This window comes from Suncus etruscus, chromosome 17 (assembly GCF_024139225.1).
Source record: "Suncus etruscus isolate mSunEtr1 chromosome 17, mSunEtr1.pri.cur, whole genome shotgun sequence".
In the NCBI taxonomy this organism is placed as follows: Eukaryota; Metazoa; Chordata; class Mammalia; order Eulipotyphla; family Soricidae; genus Suncus; species Suncus etruscus.
The window spans coordinates 65,507,834-65,533,221 of NC_064864.1; the positions used below are offsets into that span (position 1 = coordinate 65,507,834).

The 25,388-nt window shown below is 50.5% G+C and overlaps 1 protein-coding gene across 1 annotated transcript in view; it reads right to left on the reverse strand.

Moving 5' to 3' along the window:
* Window positions 1-1,595: 1,595 nt before the first annotated feature.
* RGS10 (regulator of G protein signaling 10) overlaps window positions 1,596-25,388 on the reverse strand; it is a 48,696-nt gene continuing 24,903 nt past the window's right edge. Inside the window, exons 4-5 of the mRNA XM_049764532.1 lie at window positions 15,023-15,166; window positions 1,596-1,832 (exon numbers count right to left, since the gene is read on the reverse strand). Of these exons, the coding sequence (XP_049620489.1) occupies window positions 1,686-1,832; window positions 15,023-15,166 (291 nt within the window). The 3' untranslated portion in view covers window positions 1,596-1,685. The remainder of the gene's footprint in view (window positions 1,833-15,022; window positions 15,167-25,388) is intronic.

Consider the following 25,388-nt stretch of genomic DNA (forward strand, 5'->3'; position numbering starts at 1 on the left):
CCTTGAGGCATGCCTGCCTGAGAAAGTCTGGCAGTCAGGCTGAGTTGGGCAGAGGCATCCAGCTCACAACTGGGAGGACTCAGGCAGGCTTGCCTGCTTGGCCTCTGACAAGAGAGATGGGGTCTGGGCACAATCCAGGAGCTGGCAGTTTAGAAACGCAGAAGACCCTTAAGAGACAATTGGGGGGGGGGGGTTTGAGGTCTGTGGAACAAAGGAGAGGACACAAGGTCCCAGGGTTTAGCATGGTAGTACTGGGGAGACAGAGGAAGAGCCCTAGACAAAGCGAAGTGTGTGGGGCAATTGTCAGCACGGGGAGGGACTTTGAGGTTCCTCCTCCCGGAGTATGAGGGAAGCAAAGGCAAGGGGCTCAGTGACCCTAATATGATCACCCCTTCTCCTTGCCAACTGTCCTGGTGTCACGGGTGTGTGAGCAGGGCCTGCAAATGGGAAAGTTGGGGGCTCCTAGAAATGGAGGCTGGCAGTTGAGTCTGCAAACAGGAGGACAAGAAGCAACAGTGAGAAAGACCCCACTCTGCACTGGAGCCATAATACAGCAGGGAGGGCATTTACCTTGCATGTGGCTGACCTGGATTTGATCCTCAACTTCCCATATGATCCCTCACATTTCAGGAATAATTCCTACGTGCAAAGCCAGGAGTAACCCCTGAACATTTCTGAGTATGGCTCAAAACCAAAAACAAACAAATCCAAAAAGGGCTCCTCTCTGAAATGATGGTCCTGGGACAGGCCGTGTCAGCCCTGGTGAGCAGGCCTGTCCTCACTGCCTATCCACTCAGACTTCAGACTCCTAAGGATAACATGTCCTTGTCCTGGTGAAAGGCTGGAGGCCAGAGGGAGCCCAGCAAAGGCAGGGAGCAGAAAAGACAGGATAATAATGCACCCCCAGATGGGCTGGGAGAATGGGGAATAAACACTCCAATGGAATCATCAGAACAGCCTGTGGGTCACAATCAGCCCCACCCCCTGACAATCCCTGTCTGTATCCTTCCTTCCTTCCTTTTTGGTTGTTTCCGTCACATGTCTGTGTGGCACAAAATTTCACAGGCCATGTGTAAAACCAGGACAAACCGGCACACAAAACATAGGAACCAGGGAGACAACATACAGAGTCCCCCAATCTGCAGAGGCCTCAGCGATGAAGATTCTCTTCTGGCAGGAATTTGCTCTGGAGGAGATGCATTTCACCCAAAGTGTGAGTGAGGTCACATACCCGGGGGGGGCCCCCTGAGTTTGTCCCATCAGCTCAGGCCTGAGATTTTCTGCTCTAGGATGCAGGGTCCAGCCTGATCCTTCCCACAGCACAGGCCAAAAGCTCTTTGGGGTCTAAGGAGGCTGCATGTCTGTGACCTCAAAAGATATTTAATTAACTTCCATGCTCCTTAGTTTCTGGTCTCTCTCTTGCTTCGGTGAATGTGTGAGTATGAAAACTAGAATGTCAAAACTACTTTTAAGATTAGCATCATGCACAAGGCACTGGGCAAGCATTAATGACACACTCATTCCCTCCGAGGGCCATTGTGCATCTCCGTCCTGGAAGAAGGAAGTGTTTCTAAGCCCTGTGCCTCTTCCGGAAAGGGGGGTTCTTTCCCTTCATGCTCCATGTGCCCAGTCCTGCAGCTCGGGGTTGGGGTGAGGGGCGGGGGGTGTGGTGGGGGTGAGAAAACTCATGTGTTATAAATTCTCGAAGCTCTTTTTGCTGCTGTTTGGGCATCGGGCGAGTCATCCTCCTCTTCCTCGGCGCGTTGGTGCTTAAGAAACAGGTCTGACTTGAGGAAGCGGCTGTAGCTGTCGTACTTCATGAGGTTGAAGATCTAAGGGGGGAAGAGGGAGAGTCTGAATGACAAGGCTGGGCAGGTCGGGACCATCCACCTACCATATCTTTACTGACCAGGTGCATGAAAATCACTATGCAGCAAGAGCCAGGGATGTGGCGTCCTCTGAGAGCACTTGCCTAGCATATGTGAGGTTCTAGGTTCAATCCCCTGGACTGCAAGCTCCCTCCCAGCACCAGAGCCTTCTACCTGCCCTTCTTCCCTTTCTCTATTTCTCTCATCTCACACCATGTGAACTGCAGTCTCTCATTCCCTCACTCCCTCTCTCCTTTCCTTTCTCTCTCCCTCTCAAGTATCTGCTTTGCACAGGGCTGACCCAGGTTCGATGCTCTGAGCACCAACGGGAATGATTCTTGAGTACTGATGGGAGTGATCCCTGAGCACTGGCAGGAGTGATCCCAGAGCACTGCTGGGCATGGTCTAATGTCCCATGAGTTATGTTCTCTTCTCTAATAAAACACTTCTCCTCACTCAACACAGAACCCCACACCAGCTCAAGAGGCTTTTTTTTTTTTTTTTTTGGTGGTTTTTGGGTCACACCCGGCAGTGCTCAGGGATTATTCCTGGCTCCAGGCTCAGAAATTGTTCCTGGCAGGCACGGGGGACCATATGGGACGCCGGGATTCGAACCGATGACCTCCTGCATGAAAGGCAAACGCCTTACCTCCCATGCTATCTCTCCGGCCCCTCAAGAGGCTTTTTAAGAACAGTCACTGCCTGGCCAAAGCACAGCTGAGAGTACCTTCTGTGCGGCTGACCTGGGTTCTATCCTCAGCATCCTATAGAGTATCCCAAGCCCACCAGGAGTGATTCGCTGGGTGTGGCCCCCAAAACAAACCAAAACCATATGGCCACATTCTGACAGTCTCCAGCTGAAGGCGCCTGCTTGGCTGTTGGTATAGTATTGCTGGGAGACCAGAACTTGGGCCCCACACCCAATACTGTGCCAAGAGGCCAAGCAGCTTCCTTCTCTACAGAGCAGGGCAGTGGAGAGACAATTTTGGCAAGAAGGAGCACCACAAGATGGCAGCCGGGCCTGGACTCATGCATTTCAGCCAGTGAGGATCAAGACCACATCGGAAAGGTGGTGGTGGTGGGGTGGAGGCCAAGAGCCTGCGGGAGCCTCACTCCTCAATCAGCTCCCAAAGAACTGGCTCCTTCAGGCAGGCCCTTTGACCACAACCACGGTGCCCCATCTCTTCCCTCCCCTTCAGGACAGGAGAAGGGAGAGGCTAAGAGGAAGGTGCTTTCCTCTGTGTAGGGTTCAGGCACAGCATGCTGGGGGAGTCTCACTCCTGCTCTCTCTGAGATCTTAAACTGTCAGGTCATTCTGCAGTTCAGAGACCCAACCCTGGTTCTCTGGCCACCTTCACTTCCTACAGTAACCCAGCTCCCTGGTGGAAAGTTCCAGCAATACTGAGAATGTCACTTGTGGCCGGGCGGGATTCTCATGTGGGTGGGAAAACCCTCGTGTCCTTTAAGCCTAAATTATGTTGCTACTGCAGAGGCCAGCCCCAGGGAAAGGCCCAGCCTTGGGGTTTTCTTTAAACTGAGAACAAGGCCCTTCTCTCTGGGGTTCCTGCATCCTGTCCCACGTATGCCCTACTGGGAAGAGCCCTGAGCACCAAGCTGAGGAAGGAAGGGAGGGAGGGAGGGAGGGAGGGAAGGAAGGAAGGAAAGAAGGAAGGAAGGAAGGAAGGAAGGAAGGAAGGAAGGAAGGAAGGAAGGAAGGAAGGAAGGAAGGAAGGAAGGAAGGAAGGGAGGGAGGGAGGGAGGGAGGGAGGGAGGGAGGGAGGGAGGGAAGGAGGAAGGAAGGAAGGAAGAAAGGAAGGAAGGAAGGAAGGAAGGAAGGAAGGAAGGAAGGAAGGAAGGGAGGGAGGGAGGGAGGGAGGGAGGGAGGGAGGGAGGAAGGGAGGGAGGAAGGAAGGAAGGAAGGAAGGAAGGAAGGAAGGAAGGAAGGAAGGAAGGAAGGAAGGAAGGAAGGAAGGAAGGAAGGAAGGAAGGAAGGAAGGAAGGAAGGAAGGAAGGAAGGAAGAGAGAAAAGCTCCCAGAAAATATGCAGCTCATCTCCAGAAAAGCCAAATTGCAGTGGCCATGTATCCCCACCACTCAGCCCCTACACAGGTGGCCCCTGAAGGGATCCCCATCTGCAAGGGGATTCAGCTCAAGAGAGCAGCTCAGGCCCCAGCCTCAGGGAAGCTGCTCTGGGCCCGATGCAGCAGTGGAGCCTCAGGAGTCAGTCAACTGAGTGCGTGCAGTGAAGCAAGGCGCCCTGCTTGCCACCCTTCAATGGACGCTGGGGCTGTCTTAGAGGGCTTAGGGCAGCCCAGGGCAGGCTGCCTCTCTGGGCCCAGGGACTCCCATGAGGTGGGAGCCATGCTGCAGGGCACACAACCCCCACCCCAAACTGAACTATATTACGGCGCATAGGGCCTGGCTGCCCTCCCTGAAGGCAGGTGTAAAATGCTCTGAGCTGTCACCACTCGCATCACCTTTCATGGACAGAAGAAAAAAAGCCTACACAGACACACACACACACACACACACTGAGGTCTCCCAGGACAGGGAGGGGCTGCCTGAATCTGCACAGATCCCACCAACCCAGGACAGTGGGGGTACCTAGCAGGGCACAGTGAAGGGCCACTGACAGCTTCTTCAAAAGCAGGGCCGACCATGCCCGACCATGGGATAGGGGGCAAGCCCCAATACTTCCTGTGGAAAACCAGAACCCCACCCTGTGAGCAGCAGAGGCCAGGAAGGAGGAATCACACACACCACGTACCACACAAGCACACACATCATGTATCACACATGCACGCGCTCACACAGTATATGCATGAACAGCACATGCCACATCATGGATCACAGATGCTTACACATGAACATCACTACATGCGCACACATCACACATCACTCATATGAACAACACACACCACAATTCATACACATGCAAACCACCATGTGCACACCTCACACGCACACACATGTATACTCACACAGACCACCACATACATGAACACACATAGACCACCCACACTTGGTAGACACATGTGCCTTCTGACCATATGAGGGGCTGCAGGGTCCCGGATTCTCCTGGTGTCCCATGAGTTACGGCTCGTGCAGGGGAGAAGCCCAGAGGTCAGGGCTCGCAGCTTATCCGGTGCTTGCCTATAACTGGCTTGGGTCCTGGAATGGGGCAATCAGAGGCTATCACTGACACAGTAATGTGCTGGTGAGCATAAAAAAGGGGGTGTAGAAACTGGACCCAGAGTCTGACCCACAGCACAGGATGTATCCTGCCACTCAGCCATGGCGCCAACAAGTTTCTTTCCTCATTTCTGAAGTCCAGATGTCCAAATCTGGGGGAGCAGGAGGGAAAGGCGAGTCTCTCCTGACCATCTCTCCTTGCAGGACCCCTGTGTCACCTTCCCTCACTCTCTTCTGCTGAGATCCTGGGGTGTTCCATAATAACTCACACACCATTCACCCCTGTAAACATACCAGCTCTGAGCATAGCCCCTAGGAGGTCCAAAACTTCTGCCTGGGCATAGGCAGAGGGTGGGATCCCAACAGGACAGAGGATGGGACCCACATTCAGCATGACTGAATACTGTGTCTCTTTCTCCTCTGCCTTTGTTGTTGCAAAGTCTGGTGGGGAAGTGGGGGCCAGAGGTGCACACCTGGCTGCAGTGCTGGAGCACGTCAGATGTGGGTGCCTGAGAATGTATGGGGAGGGGTTCTGGGGGGGTGCCAGGCTTACATTCAGCCTGGGGGCACTGTGGATGCCAGTGGGAGCTCAGGCAGGAACCACATGCAACAGGCCTGAGTACTGAGTTTGGGGTGAGTCTCTCGATGGGTCCAGGAACCATGTCCAGCCACTCTCAGTCAAATAGCTCAGGGGTTCAATGTGTCAAGAATGTGCTTGGAGCTGGAGTCAGGTCAGAGATGATCCAGCTGCTCTGGCAAGTTGGGGGCCTCCAGAGTTACACAGGCAGTGCTGGAAGGACCATGTGATGCTGGTTTTCAAAGTGGGCTCTGTGGCAGGAAAAGCATACTCCTTAGACCCTGCCTAAGTCCCAGGCCCCCCCCCCCAAACTCAACTTTTCAAATATTAGAACTAAAAACAGTTCTATGGGGAAGGTCTGTATATCTATGAGTGTGTATCTGTGTGTGTGTGTGTGTATCTATGAGTGTGTGTGTGTGTGTGTGTGTGTGTGTGTGTGTGTGTGTGAAGGATCCGAGAGGCTGGTCTATGCAACCAAATATGGACCGGAAATGTGTGTTTGTATCTATCCATGGGAAATAAACATCCCTAAAGGTCAGTATAGAGATTTAAATCTCTCTCTCCCTCTCCTTCTCTCTCTCTCACACACTCCCCTCTCCTCTCATTGCCACCCCCAAACTCCTTCCCAGCTCCCAGATGACTCTGTGCTTGGTTGAAGACCAGCAAGGCATCCTGGGTGTTTGCCCGAAGACAGATGCCAACCCGGGTGCTACAAGCCCAGCCTCACTCTCTTTCCCCTACGGAATAGACTGATCATGAGCCACCCAGCAGGTAAATGCGGGAGATGACAGAAGATGGGTCAGTGGCTCTAGTAGATCAGGTGGCCCTGGGGTCTGTGCCCAGTGACAGCCATCAGATAATCTAGTTGACAGACAAACTCCCCGTGACTTCACATCCTAGGAGGCTGATGAAGAAACAAAGCAAAAGAACAAACAACACCAAACAGAAACAAACGTTTTGACTGCGAGAACAAACACTGGCTTCCAGGGGGGAAGGAGGTGGGGTGGGGTGGGGACGGACGGAAACTAGACTTTGAGTCTGCCATAGAGACAGACGATAGTTAGGACACTGCGCCTCAAACACATACATGTAAGAGACCAGTTGCTTTCACTTAAAACAATTTCGGGAGGCTGAGAGTTGAGATGCAGAGCACCGAGTGTAACCACTGCCTGGGTCAGATGCCAATTCCAACAAAAGATAAAAAGTGAAAAGAGGAGGAAGAAGAAGAAGAAGAAGAAGAAGAAGAAGAAGAAGAAGAAGAAGAAGAAGAAGAAGAAGAAGAAGAAGAAGAAGAAGAAGAAGAAGAAGAAGAAGAAGAAGAAGGAAGAAGGAAGAAGAAGAAGAAGAAGAAGAAGAAGAAGAAGAAGGAAGAAGAAGAAGAAGAAGAAGAAGAAGAAGAAGAAGAAGAAGAAGAAGAAAGAAGAGGAGGAGGAGGAAGAGGGGAGGAGGAAGATGAATAGGAAGAGGGGGGAAGAGGAGGAATAGGAAGAAGGGGAGGAGGAAGAGGAAAAAGAAGAGGAGGGAGAAGAGAAGAAAGGCCTCCTGCAGCCAGGAGGAGGGGGAAGAAGGCACGCGCCCAGGAAAATTGGTGCCACCAGAAGCAGATCCCATTCCTGTGAGGGTTCCCAGCTGGAGGTGACCCTGTTTGTAATCATTTACTATGAAATCCAACACTTCCTTTTCTTAATATCACCCTGAATCTATTGCAGCATAAAAATATAATGGCTTCAAGTTTTCCAGAAGGCTATCACGCTCTTCTTTTTTTGTTCCTCCTAGCTCTGCACTGCAGAATCATTCCCAGAAGGGCTTGGAGGACTATATGGGATGCTGAGGATTGAATCTAGGTTGGCCACATACAAGACAACTGCTTCTCCTGCACCTGGGTGCTCTGTGGGGGTGCGGGTGTGGTACAGTCCAGCTGCTGTGGTGCCTGGATGCTCAATCCTGTCCCCAGGCAGGCCGTGCTATCACTTCTGTGGTGCACGGAGTACATGGGCTACTCCAGATGGGAGGCTGGGAGTTATTCCCAGTAGCGCTCAGGGACTCTGCAGAGCTGGGATCAGAACCTGCTTCCTTCCACACATCAGCTCAAGCCTTTAAGCATCTCCTCAGCCTCCATAAGCCACACCAGGAAGAGATGGAAGGAGGTAGAGAGAACCAAAGCAGGTTGAGGCTCAGGGTGGGGGCACACAGCGCAGTCACAGGGCAAAGTCACAGTAGAGTCCTTCCACGAGACCCCAAGGAAACAGAAAACTCTAGGGTTGAAGCCTTAGCACAGTGGAGAGGCCACTTACATTGCATGAAGCCAATCTGGGTTTAATCCCTTGCATCTTATATGGGTCCCTAAGCACTACCAGGAATGATCCCTGAGTGCAGAATCAGGAATTACTCATGAGCATTGCTTGGTATGACCCCACCCCCCAAAATAAGAAATAGAAAATTCAAGTTGAGGGCTGGAGAGATAGCAGAGTGGTAGGGAGTTTGCCTTGCACGCAGCCAAATCCAGGGCAGATGGTGGCTCGAATCCCGGCATCCAATATGGTCCCCAAGCCTGCCAGGAGTGATTTCTGAGCACAAAGCCAGGAGTAACCTCTGAGAGCCTCCAGGTGTAACCCCTCCAAAAACAAAAACAAAAACAAAAGACAAAGAAAAAGAAAATTCAAGTTGAGGCAGTTGAGCTGCAGGCTGCAACTTTTCAGCCTGTAATTCTTTCTGATTCCAAGAGCCAGGAATGCAGGCCAGTAGGGTTTGGACCCGGGGCCCTACATCTGACAGCCACAGGCAGGACTGTGAGCTGGTGAGCCTGGCCTTGTGAAGGAACGCTGGGTGAAGGATGTGCACGGGGACAGGATTAAGCATCCAGGCACCACAGCAGCTGGACTGTACCCCACCCACACCCCCACAGAGCACCCAGTTGCAGGAGAAGCAGTTTCCTGTCCTCAAGCCCTGCATGAACCTGAAGTGTGTTTAAAGTCGAACAAATAGGGGATCATTTCTGAGAAGACAAGGAACATTAAAAGCATAGATCCAGGGGCCGGCGAGGTGGCGCTAGAGGCAAGGTGTCTGCCTTGCAAGCGCTAGCCAAGGAAAGGACCAGGGTTCGATCCCCCGGCGTCCCATATGGTCCCCCCAAGCCAGGGGCAATTTCTGAGTGCTTAGCCAGGAATAACCCCTGAGCATCAAACGGGTGTGGCCCGAAAAACCAAAAAAAAAAAAAAAAAAAAGCATAGATCCATATCCTTGCTTCTAATCTATCCTCCAGTAACTTCTACCCAGTTGAAGGAGAGAAATGAATCCTTAGTACCAAACAGACAACCCAGGGCCAGAAGGAAAGAACAGCAGGTACCTGCACTTACTTTACATGAGGCTAACCCAAACAGTGTTTGATCGCTGGCCTCCCATACAGTCCTCTAAGTACTGCCAGGAATGATCCATTAGTGCAAAGATAGAAGTTAACTCCTGAGCATCGCCCCAAATAAAAAACTCAATCATCCCAGACCCAGGCTTTCATGTTAGTTTCAAAAACTCAGACTTTACATCCTTGACCCCAGAGTAGTGAGGAGTAGAAAAGAAATGGAGTGGAAAAGTGGAGGAGGAAAACAAAAATATGAAAGGATGGGGGCCAGGGGACAAGCTGTCTCAGGCACATTGGTGGTGTAAAAAAAGGATAGAACTAAATATCTAAGCCAAAGGCCAAGCAATGAAATCAAGGGACCCAAACTTTAACAATCTAAACTTAAAATGAGCAGGCTGGGAGGCAAGGGGTAGTATGGAATCTGCTTGGGATGCATTGGTGGAGATAGATGGACACTAGTGGTGGGATTGGCCCTGATTCATTGTGGGTCTGAAACCCAACTATGAAGGACTTTGTAAATCGCAATGGTTTCAATAAAATTAAAAATGAGAGGGCCAGAGAGATAGCAAGGCATTTGCCTTGCGTGAAGAAGGACGGTGGTTCGAATCCTGGTATCCCATACGGTCCCCCGAGCCTGCCAGGAGCGATTTCTGAGCATAGAGCCAGGAGTAACCCCTGAGCACCGGTGGGTGTGACCAAAAAAAAAAGAAAAGAAAAATTAAAAATGAGAAAAAAAGTTTAGATTTTAGGACTGGAGTCATAACACAACATAGAGGTCATTTGCCTTGCACACAGCCAACCCAAGTTCAATCCCTAGCATCTATATAGTCCCCCAAGCCTGCCAGAAGTAATTTCTGAGCACAGAGCCAGGATTAACCCCTGAGCAATCACAGGGTATGGCCAAAAGGAAAAAAAAAAAACTAACATTTTTCAGGGCCAATAGCACATTTGCTATTGTACACGGCCAACCTGGGTTAAAGTTTGAGAGATAGAAAATTCTACCAGATACAAAGTTCTAGAACAGGGGCTGAAGTGATAGCACAGCAGTAGGGTGTTTTCCTTGCATGTGGCTGACGGAAACAGAACTGGGTTTCGAACCCGGCATCCCATATGGTTACCTGATCCTGCCAGAAGCAACTTCTGAGTGCAAAACCCGGAGTAACCTCTGAGAGTCACTGGGGTGTGTCCCCCACTCCAATAAAAGAAGTTACAGAACCTGCTCCCTTGATCTGGACCAGGGGTCTTCAAACTTTTTAAAGTGGGGGCCGGATTACGGTCCCTTAGAGAGCTGGAGGGCCGGACTATATGAGCTACTAATTCCTACTCACACTGCACATATCTTATATAAATAAAATGAAAACCATTTATAAATAAGCAGATCATGCACCAGTATTTCAATGGAAACTATGGGCCTGCTTTTGGCTAATGAGATGGTCATTGTCTGGTTCCATATTTGTCACTGCCAGCCGTAACAAGTGATGCAAGTGGGCATCAGTTAATCTTGATTTCAGATGTTTCATTCTTGAAAAAGTCTGTTCACAGGCATAAGTGCTACCAAAGATGGTTACCATTTTGAGTGCATGGTTCCTGATATTTGGATATACACTGAGTGTATATGCTGGCAGGTATCTTGGCAACCAAACAGCGCTCACTGCTGGCGGGCTGGATCAGACTCCTCTGCGGGCCGCATGTGGCCCGAGGGCCGTAGTTTGAAGACCCCTGATCTGGAGGGAGCCCCCGTGACTGCAGGGTGGGTCCAGGGAAGCACCTTCAGCAGTCCCCAGGGGACCTACGCCCAGGAACCCAGGAACAGCCCCCCCACCCCCAGTTCCATGTCCACTGAGGGCTCAGAGCACATGCCCTAGTCAGAGAGGGCCAGTTCTGTGTGGAAAAAAAAATGTGTTTCTTGGGTTGGAGAGATAGCATGGAGGTTTGCCTTGAATGCACAAGGACAGTGGTTCGAATCCCAAAAATCAAAAACAAAACAAAAAGTATTTCTTTCTTTTTTTTGGTCACACCCAGCAGCGCTCAGGGGTTACTCCTGGCTCTACGCTCAGAAATCGCTCCTTGCAGGCTCCGGGGATCATATGGGATCCCAGGATTCGAAGTATTGACCTTATGCATGCAAGGCAAATGCTTTACCCCCACGCTATCTCTCTGGCCCTCTTTCCTTCTTTTTTTTTTTTTTTTGGTTTTTGGGCCACACCAGGTGACATTCAGGGGCTCTACCCTCAGAAATTGCTCCTGGTTCAGGGGATCATATGGGACACCGGGGATTGAACCCAGGTCTGTCTTGGGTCAGCCACGTGAAAGGCAAAAGCTGTACTATCGCTCTGGCTCCAAAAATGTTTATTTTGGGGGAGCCTGAGAAGCCAGTGACCCCTCGGGCCATCTCCTCATTCTTTTTTTTTTTTTTCTTTGGTTTTTGGGCCACACCCGGCGGTGCTTAGGAGTTACTCCTGGCTGTCTGCTCAGAAATAGCTCCTGGCAGGCACGGGGGACCATATGGGACACCGAGATTCGAACCAACCACCTTTGGTCCTGGATCGGCTGCTTGCAAGGCAAACGCCACTGTGCTATCTCTCCGGGCCCTATCTCCTCATTCTTGTTTTGGGCCTGCACCTTGGCCAGAAATGGCTCCCTACAGCCCCAGCTCCTCCAGCTGAGCCCTGCCAGGGGGTGGCAGTGTGGTCTCAGGGCAGGCGGGTAGGGCTGGGCTCCTGCACTTGCTTTTATCACCATCGGATGGGGAGAACAATGCTCTGTGGAGATGTCAAGGTGGGCACACATGGCCCAATATGGGAAAGGTCAGTACAAGGCGACCATGGACACCTAGCTCTGTGTACATTCTCAGCCCAGCTACACTTTCCAAAACATCTCCCCCCTACCCGATACTTTCAAAGGTTCTGAATTTGGGGGCAGGGATATGATCGAGATTGGCATGAGACCTGGGTCGGACACCCGACACTAACCTAAAAGAAATCCAGAAAACAATAACAACAACAAAAATAACTAAATATGTCCTCAAAGGGTTTCAGGTCTGAGGACGTGGCCCAAGTGGTAGTGTATGTGAGGCCCTGGTCCAACCCCAGTGCCCACCACTACATGACAGAGCTGCTACTGAGAACCTATAGTGAATTGGACTCAGTTCTGGGAGTGGGACAGCTGCATTCAGGAGACTTGCTGTCTCCGGGGCCTCCAAAAATCCATGACTAAGCATCCTCTCTGTACACACGCACATGTTGAAGAAAGGAAAAAAAAATCACCACTTGAGTCCAGAACTATAGCACAGTGGGTCGAGCAGTTTATCTTACAATGCGGCCAACCTGGATTCAATCCCCGGCATCCCAAATGGGGGAAGCCAAGCCCACCAGTAGTGATTATTGAGCACAGAGCCAGGAGTAACCCCTGAGTGCCACTGGGTATGTCCCCAAAACAAAACAAAGCCCAAAATGATCACCTCCAGGAGGCCCTCAGGTAACTGGTGTTTCTGTGCTAACTGGTGTTCCAGCCCTAATTCGGATTCAGAACCAGAAGGAATGTGTACTTTGTACTGTGTCCACTGAAAAATGCTGAGAAACCTCCATTTGTGTTTGCTGACTATGTACCTGTTCTAAGTCTGACACTGAGTAATGCGGCATCCTGGAAGCTGGGCTAGGGGTCGGCTCCAGATAGTTCAAGAGAAAAACCAAAGAGTGGACTGGGGAGAATGTTCAAGTGCCAGCGTACCTGCCCACACTGGCACCAGCCTGGTTCTGGTTCAGGCACCACTGGATTTAACTCTGTGGTCCCTAGCCACTGGTCCAAATACCAGACAGGCAGGCCAAGTGCTGCCTGAGTGACCCCCACATAAATGGTTTTTATGTTTTTGTGGGGGTTTTGTTTGTTTGGTGTTTGGGCCAAACTTGGCAGTGCTCATCGGTTACTCTTGGCTCTGCACTCAGGAACCACTCCTAGCGATGCGCTGGGGACCATCTGGGATACAGGCGATCAAACCTGGGTTAGCTGCATGCAAAGCAAATGCCTTCCCCACTGCACTATTGCTCCAGTCCCTACCACATAAATGTTTGTAAAGAAGCTAGTCAAGCTCTGGACCCAGAGTTCTCCAAGGGCAGCCCCAAGACTTGCCCCATGGCATCACCTAAAACGTTTTTGCAAAGTAAATTCTCAGCCTCCAAGAAGGATACCTTCTTGTAGAGAGCCTGACTGCTAATTTTGTTTGTTTAGATTTGGCGCTGTACCCTACAGGGCTCAGAGACTACTCCCATATGAGTGCTCAGGGATTTTTCCTGAGTGTCAGAGATCAAACCCAGACTTCCTACAAACAAAGAACATGCCCATCCCTTTGAGCCATCTCAACGGGCCCTGTCCACTCTTTGGAAGGGGAGCACTGGCTATGCACAGAGGTAATTCTTGGCTCTGTACTCAGATATCACTCCTGGTGGATTCAGGGGACCCTCTGGAATATCAGGGACTGACTGAACCAACTGTACTATCTTTCTGCTCCACCTGTCCACTATTTCTTGTTTTGTTTTTTGTTTTGTTTTGTTTTTGGGTCACACTTGCCAGCGCTCAGGGGTTACTCCTGATTCTACACTCAAAAATCGCTCCTGGCAGGCTCGGGGATCATATGGGATGCTGGGATTCGAACCACTGTCCTTCTGCATGCAAAGCAAATGCCCTACCTCCATGCTATCTCTCTGGCCCCACCTGTCCACTTTTTAAAAAATTTTTACTAAGGGGCCCGGAGAGATAGCACAATGGCATTTGCCTTGCAAGCAGCCAATCCAGGACCAAAGGTGGTTGGTTCGAATCCCGGTGTCCCATATGGTCCCCCGTGCCTGCCAGGAGCTATTTCTTTTTTTTTTTTTTTTTTTTTTTTTTGGTTTTTGGGCCACACCCAGTGACGCTCAGGGGTTACTCCTGGCTATGCGCTCAGAAGTCGCTCCTGGCTTGGGGGACCATATGGGACGCCGGGGGATCGAACCGCGGTCCGTCTCCTAGGCTAGCGCTGGTAAGGCAGGCACCTTACCTCGAGCGCCACCGCCCGGCCCCTTCCAGGAGCTATTTCTGAGCAGACAGCCAGGAGTAACCCCTGAGCACCGCTGGGTGTGGCCCAAAAAAAAATTTTTTTTTACTAAGACACTGTGATTTACAAAGTTGCTTATAATGGAGTTGCTTCAGGACACAATGTTCTAACACCAATCCATTCCACCACCAGTGTGATCTTCCATCCATCAGTTTCCAAACCCCTTTGGCAGGCATATAACAAACTTATATCACTTGCACCAACAAACTTAAAGGAATAGCAAATGGAGTTATCAGAAAACAAATCAATAAAAGTCAATTTGTGATGATTAATTGCAGTATGACTTTAACCTATCCCTGACCACTTTTTATTTTGTTTTGTTTGGGGCCATACTCAGTGATGCTTAGGGCTTACTTATGGTTCTGCACTAAGGACTCAACTCCTCAGTGCTCGGAGGTCCACATGAGATGTCAGGGATTAAACTCAGGTTAACTTTATGCAAGGCTGTACTATGGTTCCGGCTCCTTTTTAGAGCTCCTTTTTAGACCACTTTTCTAAACCTACTATTTCCAAACTTCAGTAGCATCTGCCAACAAATGTGCACCTTTTTATCCCTGTGACTCAGGCACCTCCTGACAGAATCAGGCCATCAGGTGGCCAAACACTCTCAAGAGAATAGCTCCAGGCGATCTGCTTTCCAGATGGTTCCATTCACCCCTCCCCACAGCAGTTACCACGCCCACCCACCTCAACTGTGGGTTCCTCACTCCTGCCTCCCTTCTCAGTCAGAGTGAGACACCCCAAGTCCTGAGGCATGAAGGAAAAGGCTCTGGTGCATCGAGGTACCAGCATCCCAGCCTATCTCTCTCACCAGACATGGACCCCTCGGGTAAGGTAACCCAACCATTTGGGGGCGGGGGAATCTGAGGCATGTGATGCAGAGCTCACAGGGTTCCCCCCCAAGAGGGGCAAGTATAGGGGAGCTGGGGGCCATGGGGTACCTGGTCCTGGAGTTTCTGGAACATCAGTGGGTGCGGTTCTTCAAGGATCTTCTCATTGAGCCGGGACTGGCCTTCAACGTTGACCTGAGTTGAGGCCTTGCTGGACAGGAAGGTCATGTAGATGTCCTTGGCCTTCTCCTGCATCTGGAGAGACACAGGGCAGGTGTGGCAGCTGGGGAACCTCTGGCTGCTCTCAGAAGAGCCAAGCTGCAGTGGCCTCACCCTCCCCTATTCACGCTGCTGTAGCCACAGAATTGCTGACACAGAATTGGGACGCTGGGCACTGGACAGCGGTGGCATCTGCCCAGCTAGGAGAGGAAACATGGACACCATCATGTCAACTCCGTGAGTTCAAGCCCAGGGCTCATGGGTCTCAGATCCCACCACAGAAAGTACTAAAGTGGAAGAGAGACAGACCAAGGGCTAAGGTGCTCGCCTTGCACAGAACATCCAAGTGTCAATCCCAGTTCCACATGCAAGCCCAGTGCACCCCCAGGAGAAACCCCTGAGTACAGCCTGTGTGGCCCCCAAACCACCACAAAAGATGAAGCAAACAGGGTGCCCAAAGAACAGAGTTTCCTTCATCTTTTAGGAGCCCACATTCAGCAGTGCTTAGGAATTACTACACCTGATGGTTCTCAGGAATGCTGGGGATCAAACACAGATTGACCGTGTGTAAAACAAGCACCCTTCCCACTATGCTAAGTTTCTGACCCTTTTTAGTTAAAGCTGATGAGAAAAGTCATCGACTCCTATGGACAGTGTCCTATGGGATTGGCATCTTTTTGAAGTAGGATATTTCTTTGTGTTCCCAGGTTTCCTCCCAAAGTTGTGACTATGAGGTTCAGAGGGAGATTTCAATGTTCAAAGTTGGAGTGAGTGTGGGAGTATTAGATGCACCCCAAGGCAAGGCATCCTGTCTAGAACAGAGCTTGCCTTGAACTGAAACAAGAAGGGAAATGTCTGAATAAATGAATTAATGAATCCATGAATGAATGAGCAACTGAATGACTAAATAAGTGAATGAATCAATAAATAAGAGTAAATAAGTGGGGGCTGGAAAGATAGCATGGAGGTAAGGTATTTGCCTTGCATGTAGAATGTCGGTGGTTCGAATCCCGGCATCCCATATGGTCCCCTAAGCCTGCTAGGAGGGATTTCTGAGCGTAGAGCCAGGAGGAACCTCTGAGCGCTGCCAGGTGTGACCCCCAAAAAACAAAACAAAACAAAATAAAGAGTAAATAAGTGAGCAAATGAATAAATGAGTGAATACATACTATCACAGATAGTAAAGTGTAATGAGGTGTTACTAAGAAGTTAAGCAGTTTCTAGGCCAGCTCAAGCATCCCTGGCTCAGGGAAGAACCATGTGAGGACTGTGTTGAGAAGCTCCGGGTACCCAATTCTGTATAGGGGACACTGGCAGGACAGGCAGGTCCACTGGGCAGGCAGGAGGTGGGGCTGCCCAGGGCTGAGGAGGAGGCAATGAGGAGCAACTGCTCGGTGGGAAGGGGGGTCCTGCTGGGGTGACAAATAGTTTTGGAACCCAGTGGGAGTACAACATTCTTCATGTCTAAAGCTGCAGAGCACTTGCCTTGCACTCACCCCACCTGGCTTCAATCAAGCCAGGAGTGACCCTAGGTGCAGAGCCAGGAAGAAGCCCTGAGCACTGTTGGGTGTGACCTGAAAACAAAGAAGCAAGAGAAATAGCATGGGATGTGGTGGGCTCAGAGCCCTGCTGGGAAGGGACCCCACTCCAGAGCTCACCCCGGAAGGCTGCTACGAGCCTGTATTTGTAAGACCCACCCTGACTGGAGCAGAAACTCCCCAGGAGACTACATGGGCAGAGCTCCAAGCTCTGGTCCATGGTCTCCTTCCCTCTTGGAGAAAGGCCACTTGCTGTCTGGGATCTCTGGAGGGAAGTCGGGACATTTCTCTACATGGAAGAGTGGGGAGAGCCAGACAGCAAGCTGGCCAGTCAAGCACGCTCCCAAGGGCCACCGCTGAGGTGGGTGCACAGCTTAGGGGCCTGGGAAGTGCCCTTCCCTCTGGAGCCTGCTACAGGGCCGGGCTTTGGAGACCTCAGACGGCCATATGGAAACTTCCAGAAGACTTGGATACTGGGACCCTAAAGGGAGGACCCTGATGTTCTTTTTTTTTTTTTTTGGTCACACCCAGCAGCACTCAGGGGTTACTCCTGACTCTGCTCAGAAATCGCTCCTGGGGCCCGGAGAGATAGCACAGCGGCATTTGCCTTGCAAGCAGCCGATCCAGGACCAAGGTGGTTGGTTCAAATCCCGGTGTCCCATATGGTCCCCAGTGCCTGCCAGGAGCTATTTCTGAGCAAACAGCCAGGTGTGACCCCCCCTCAAAAAAAAAATCGTTCCTGGCAGGTTCAGGCAACCATATGGGATGCCAGGAATCGAACCCAGGTCCATCCCAGGCCAGCTCCTGCAAGGCAAATGCCCTATCACTGACTATCTCTCCAGCCCCAGACCCTGCTGTTTTGTGTTTTGTTTTTTTTTCTATTTTATGGAATAAATTTTTTTTTTTTTTTGGTTTTTGGGCCACACCTGGTGACGCTCAGGGGTTACTCCTGACTATGCGCTCAGAAGTCCCTCCTGGCTTGGGGGACCATATGGGATGCCAGGGGATCGAACCAAGGTCCATCCAAGGCTAGCGCAAGCAAGTCAGGTGCCTTACTTCTAGCGCCACCGCCTGGCCCCAATTTTATGAAATAATTTTTTTTTGTTTTTGTTTTTTTATTTTTTTGTTTTTGTTTCTTTGTTTTTTTGTGTTTTTTTTTTGAAATAAATTTAATTATCTAAAAAAGGACAATAGTTCAGTGGACTGATTTTTTTTTTTTTTTTTTGGTAGTTTTTGGGTCACACCCGGCAGTGCTCAGGGGTTACTCCTGGCTTCATGCTCAGAAATTGCTCCTGGCAGGCACGGGGGACCATATGGGACGCTGGGATTCGAACCGATGACCTCCTGCATGAAAGGCAAACGCCTTTCCTCCATGCTATCTCTCCAGCCCCAGTGGACTGATTTTTAACCAACAATGACTAGACATGCAGAGAAACCAACTATATGAGAAAATAGACATGAACCAATTCCTGCTGTTCTTAAAGTTCAGTTCCAAAGGGAGCTGACCTTAAGGCCCAGGAGGTCGGGTCTGGTTTGACTCCGCCTCTCCCAGAACTGCAGGAAGCTACAGGTGGGATCAACACCCACCTTCCAGTGCCCCGAGGGACTCAGTGCCAGGCAGAAGGACACATGAGGCATCTGATAAGGCTGAGCAAGGCAGCCCCAAGGCGCAGGATAGGAGGCCTGTGGGAGCTGCAGAGTTTGGGCCCACATGTGTCCCAGAGATACCTTCCCACATCAAGTTATGAATGCAAGAATGCATGCACAGACACAGATGCACACATATACACAACGCATGAATACACAAAAATACACATTACAAACACACACATACACAAATACATGATATATACTTATAGATGGCATACACGTGAATACATACAAACAACAAATAAACACATACACAAAATATACAAGGGCCTATATACACACATATAGACATACACATGCAGACATATGCTCAGTCCTGTTTGGGAAGGAACCCATCTGGAAAACCACTTCCTGTTTTAACAAAACTTCATGAAAGTAGAACTTCAGTCAGAAAAGCAATCTCCACATTTCACATTTCCCTTCCCCTTGCAATTCACACAAACACACACACACACACACACACACACACACACACACACGCACATACACAGTCCCACATGCACAAATATGCACATGCACACTGGCCAGGACAAGCCAAGCTGTCAGGTATGAGTTGTACTGTGAGTCTCAGTGGTGAGCAGGGCAGACAAGGCAGAAGGCCTCCTCTGTCCTCCCACAGCCCAGAGCTGACAGAGGCCACCCCCTTTCAGGCTAGTCACACAGGCTTATCTGGGCTGAGGCAGTTTGAGGAGAGGGAAACCCTAGAGGCAACCACGAGCTGGTCACGGGAAGGCGGGTCCCTGCACAGATGCTGAGAAAAGGAGAAGCAGCTCTGAGAGCTTTTCCAGAGCTCCTTAACCCTGTCCTGCCCCTCTAGGGAAAGGCTCAGCACACCCGGAATCCCAGGTCTAGGATTCTAGGATCCCCACCCCCCCCACCCCCCCACCCCCCCACCCCCCGCCTGGAGAACAAATGTGCCCATTCCAAGGGTTCCACTGGGCCCCTGAAGGACCTCGCATCACTCAAGGACAGCAGTGACAGGATCCCCATGGACAAGGTCCATCCGGCTCAGGTGGGCCCAGAAATGCCCTCAGAAGAAGCAAAGGCACCTCCCACATAAAGGAGTTGAGTGCAGGCTCTGCGCACAGGAGCCCAGGTTTAACCCTGTCCCCACGGGAACTCTAGCACCTCCTGAATCAACCTCCAAGCAATGTTCTAGGAATAGCCCCCTGAGCACTGTGGGGTGTGCTTTCCCCCAAGAACAAGAAAAGGAAATAAAAACAAAATCAGAACTCAGTTCAGAGGAACAGAAAGACTCAGCCATTCAGTGCTCTGAAGGTCTTGGTTTTATGTTCAGGTCCTGTTCTCTCACGCAATAACCGTTCTCTACACATGTAACCTTTCTCTCTGGGGGGAAAACATTTTGCTCTGTGAGTCCCCCACAGTCAGTGGGTTTCTCCCCCTCCCCAATTCTTATGGAAACATCACAGAAAAAAAGTGTACCCTGAATCTCTGCCCGCCCTCAAACCTCTCAGTCCAGTCTATAGCCACAGTTCACGGTTCACCAGAGTTCCCGCTCCTCCTCCTCCTTCTCCCCTGTTCCCCAGCCCTTGCCCCCTCAGGCTCCTGAATGCCTTCCAGCTTGCCTTTGTCCATTCCTGTCTCTCCATCTCTCCCACACACATATTCTGAGATTCCAGTTCCACGAAGAGAGATTTTACCCTAGGTTTTCCAAATCCTATATTTTCCCAAGATTTCAATTCATCACTCATCCCCCAAAGCCACTAGCCAGGGCCAGAACAATAAACAGTAGGTAACATGTTTGCCTTGCACACAGCTGACCATGGTTTGATCCCTGGCACAGAGTCAGGAGTAAGACAGGAGCACAGCTGGATGTGGCCCAAACAAACAAACCAAGCAAGTAGTCACTAGTTTCAAGACAAGTGGGCTTGGCTGGCCCACAGACACTCCACACTTAGCTTCGAGGAGAAGTCCCCTCCCGACACTTCTGGGTCCGAGACCCTGGTTCCCCACCTGCCTCCCCCACCCCCAGGGCTGCACTTGGGCTCCCAGGGGCATCTCCACCAGTCCCTCTGGAAGAGGGAAGACCAAGCAGACAGCAGAACTCAAGCAGGACTCAGCGACCACATTAGTCACATCCGCTGCATCAAGTAGAAGAGGCCAGAAGTGACCAGGCCTATGATTCAAGAATATTTCCAAGAACTGGTGCCAGACAGCAGCCATGACTGCTGAACACGGGAACATGGGGCGGACCTCAGTACCCTGCAAGGTAGGAAAGGGTCAAAGCTCTAGGGGGGTCAGGTGAGTCAGGTGGAAGGGTGAGGAGGATGGCAGACAAAAAGCAGGTGGGGAGCATTTGAGTGGAGCGTCAAAGGCAAGAACCAAAACACCACGGAGCCAGAGCAATAGCATAATGGTAAAGCATTTGTCTTGAACGCTGATCCAGGACAGACCTACGTTCGATCCCCAGCATCCCATATGGTCCCCGGAGCCAAGAGCGATTTCTGAGTGCATAGCCAGGAGTAATCCCTGAGCGTCACGGGTGTGAACCAAAAACAAACCGAAAAGAACCAAAACACCAAAAAGATGCAAACATAGGAGGAAAAAGGTAGGAATCAAGGACCCAATCTCAGACAGAGAACAGGATGTAGCAGAAAAGCACGTGCTAAAAACACAGCAGCACTGTGCCAAGGATGCACACTGAGGGGCACATCGTGGGCACCTCTGATCCTGGCAATTCTGTGGGTGGCCTGGGGGTCCTTGCACCATGCAAGCCTTAACAATTCATGGAGGTTGGTCCTACTCAGCACCCAGCAGAGCTCAGGGATTGTTCCCAGCGGTGTGGTGCCAGGACGGAATCAGGGTCTGTTATGTGCCAAGCAAGTGCCATAACTTCTGGACTATGTCTCTGGCCCTATAAATTGGTTGTTTGTGGGGCCAGAGCAATAGCACAGCAGTAGGGGATTTGCATTAAAGTGGCCTACCCAAGATGGACCCAGGTTTGATTCTGGCATCCCATATGGTCCGCAAGTCCGCTAGGAGCAATTTCTGAGCACAGAGCCAGGAGTAATCCCTGAGCACCACTGGGTGTGGCCCAACCCTCCCCCCCCAAAATTGTTTATTTGTATTAGGGCCACATCAGCAGTGCTCAGGGGCTCCTCCTGGCGGGCTCAGGGGAACTTGGGTTGTCCCTCCCTGCTGCATTATTGCTCATGCCTCCCTACAAATCTTTGAACATTAGTAATGAGGTGTCTCAGTGGTACATGGACTGCTGCAGGGTGAAGCCCTTGGGTAAGTCCTTAGCATCTAAACAAGAAAAACCTGTTAGGGGCCAGAGAGATGGCATGGAGGCAGAGCATTTGCCTTGAATACAGAAGGATAGTGGTTCAAATCCCGGCATCCCATATGGTCCCCAGAGTCAGGAGGAACCCCTGAGCGCTGCTGGGTGTGACCCAAAAAACAAAACAAAACAAAAGCCTATGTTAAGAATAATAAAGACAACATAAGATGGATGCCCAGAACCATGAGTTTCCAGGTGAAAAGATGCCCCCAAAATACCCCCCACTGTGAGTGAAACGCCCATCTGCCCATGCTGCCATGCTCTCCAGCTTCAAGCTCCAGGTTTCGAATACTAGTGATCAAAGGAAGAGACTGCACTTTACTGGGGGATAAGGAGGAAGCCAACAAGAAGACAGTACAGATAGCACAGCGGGTGGGACTCCAGCTCTAGGTGTCTTAAATGCATGCTGTCTTGTTGTGTTTGGGGAACACCAGTGAGGTTAATCCCTGGAACTCCATAGAGTCCCCCAAGCCCCACCAAGCATGATCCCTGAACACAAAGCCAAGTATAAGTTTTGAGCACCACTGGGTGTGGTCCCCATACAAAACAAGGCAAGACAGCTTGCATCTAAGATGCTCATCCTAACCTATATAAGGCAATGGGTCCAGGCTGTCAAAATTCTGGGAAAGCTCTAACCAGGAATTCTCCCTCCCATCAGACTGTCAACAAAGTGGGAGGGAAAGTAGGAAGACATAGAAAAATATTCTCACTCAAAAAGAGTTTTTAATGTCCCTCATTGGAAAGCTTGCACTGTCTGTGCTCACACCAAACCAGAGAGGTTTGCAGGGGCTGAGAGAACCAGGAGGCAGGAAGGGATCAAGGGAAGGGCCGGCTGTGGGGTGTCCCTGAACTGAAAACAGGATCTGAACCTTGGGCAGGAGCAGCCACTGTAGAGAAACATGTCAAAAAGCTAGCAGAAGGGCCAGAGAGATAGCATGGAGGTAAGGCATTTGCCTTTCATGCAGAAGGTCATCGGTTCAAATCCTGGCATCCCATATGGTCCCCTGTGCCTGCCAGGAGCAATTTCTGAGCATGGAGCCAGGAATAACCCCTGAGCACTGCCGGGTGTGACCCAAAAAAAAAAAAAAAAAAAAAGCTAGCAGAAGAGATGGGATTAAGAAAAGCCGGACACAGTCCATGCAAAGAATAGCATCCTCCCAGTCCGGCAAGAACCACCAAACAACAAGGTTAAAGGGGACAGGGTCGGAGTGATAGAACAGCAGTAGGGCATTTGCCTTGCATGCGGCCAATCCAGTACAGAACATGGTTTGATTCCTGGCATTTGATTCCCAGTTTGGTCCCTGAGCCTGCCAGGAGCAATTTCTGAGTGCAGAGCCAGGAGTTACCCATGAGCACCACTAGATGTGGCCCAGAAACAAAAACAACAACAAAAAACAATGTTGAAGGGGACAGATGGAAACATATGTGTGTATGTGTTTGAGTTGGAGGGGAGGAAGTGGGGAGATAGTATCTCAAAGATAACACAACAAGATGGTAGCATGGAGGCCCCAAAACAGGTGTGGAGCTCAGATGGGACCAGCACAGCCCTGTGAAGTCGATGTTCAAAAGCCACAGCCCAAATGTGAGAGAGAGAGAGAGAGAGAGAGAGAGAGAGAGAGAGAGAGAGAGAGAGAGAGAGAGAGAGAGAGAGAGCTATATACATTGCATTAGAAGAGGATTCCCATTGGGTAGTGTCTCACTTCAGGGTCTTCATACATTTTCTTTCCTTCTTTCTTTTTTTTTTTTTTTGTTTTTTGGGCCACACCCGTTTAATGCTCAGGGGTTATTCCTGGCTAAGTGCTCAGAAATTGCCCCTGGCTTGGGGGGACCATATGGGACCGGGGGTATCGAACCTCGGTCCTTCCTTGGCTAGTGCTTACAAGGCAGACATACCTTACCTCTAGCGCCACCTCGCCGGCCCTGTCTTCACACATTTTTATAACAATAAAGATGTTGGGGCTGGAGAAATAGCACAGTGGGAAGGGCCTATGCCTTACTTGTGGTTGATACAGATTCCATCCCTGGCATCCCATGTGGCCCCCAAACATTGTCAGTAGTTCTGAGTGCAGAGCTAGGAGTCAACTGAGCACTGTCAGGTCTGGCCCATAAACCAAAACAATAATAATAATAATAATAATGTTTATCCCTTTAAGAATATCTTTCCCGGGGCTGGCGAGGTGGCGCTAGAGGTAAGGTGTCTGCCTTGTAAGTGCTAGCCAAGGAAAGATCTCGACCGCGGTTCCATCCCCCGGCGTCCCATATGGTACCCCCAAGCCAGGGGCAATTTCTGAGTGCTTAGCCAGGAGTAACCCCTGAGCATCAAACAGGTGTGGCCCGAAAAACCAAAAAAAAAAAAAAGAATATCTTTGCCTTTTAAAGATATGCCTTTTTTTAATTATTTTTACTTATTTATTTGGGGGTGCCACACCCAGAAGTGCACAGGAGCTACTCCTGGTTTCATACTCTGTAGTTGACTCCAGAGGTGTTGGGGACCCCAGGATACCAGAATAAAACCCGGACCTCTGAAGGTAAAGCTTGTGCTCCAGTCACTGAGGGTCGCCCAAGCCTAATAATTATTTTCATCAAGAATATCAAATACGGGGCCGGGAAGGTGGCGCTAGAGATAAGGTGTCTGCCTTGTAAGCGCTACCAAGGAACGGACGGCGGTTCGATCCCCCGGCATCCCATATGGTCCCCCCAAGCCAGGGGCGATTTCTGAGCACATAGCCAGGAGTAACCCCTGAGCATCAAACGGGTGTGGCCCAAAAAAAAAAAAAAAAAGAATATCAAATACTGGGGGCCGGATGGTGGCGCTAGAGGTAAGGTACCTACCTGCCTTGCCTGCGCTAGCCTAGGACGGACCATGGTTCGATCCCCCGGCGTCCCATATGGTCCCCCAAGCCAGGAGCGACTTCTGAGCGCATAGCCAGGAGTAACCCCTGAGCGTCACTGGGTGTGGCCCAAAAACCAAAAAAAAAAAAAAAAAAAAAAAAAAAAAAGAATATCAAATACAGGGCCAGAGTGATAGCAAAGTGTGGAGGGCATTTTCCTTGCATGAGGCTGACCCGGGTTCAATCCCTGGCATCCATATGGTCCCCAGAGCCTGCCAGGAGTAATATATTTTCTTTTTTTTTGGGGGGGGGGGTCACACCTGGTAGCGCTCAGGGGTTACTCCTGGCTCTATGCTCAGAAATGCCCCTAGCAGGCACAGGGGACCATATGGGATGCCAGGATTCGAACCACCATCCTTCTGCATGAAAGGCAAATGCCTTACCTCCATGCTATCTTTCCGGCCCCTGCCAGGAGTAATTTCTGAGTGCAGAGCCAGGATTAACCCCTGAGTGCTGCCAAGCATATAAATAAATAAAAATCAAATACTCTTGAAACAGACCCAACCTTGGATCAAATTTTAGTGTGAAAGAAAATTAAGGAGGGCCCGGAGAGATAGCACAGCGGTGTTTGCCTTGTAAGCAGCCGATCCAGGACCAAAGGTGGTTGGTTCGAATCCCGGTGTCTCATATGGTCCCCTGTGCCTGCCAGGAGCTAAGCTATTTCTGAGCAGACAGCCAGGAGTAACCCCTGAGCACTGCTGGGTGTGGCCCAAAAAGAAAAAAAAAAAAAAAGAAAATTAAGGAGTAAATGCTTCAATTCCTGACCCCCACCCCAGAATTCTTTTATTTTATTTTCTTTTTTTTTTGGTTTTTGGGCCACACCCGGTGGTGCTCAGGGGTTACTCCTGGCTGTCTGCTCAGAAATAGCTCCTGGCAGG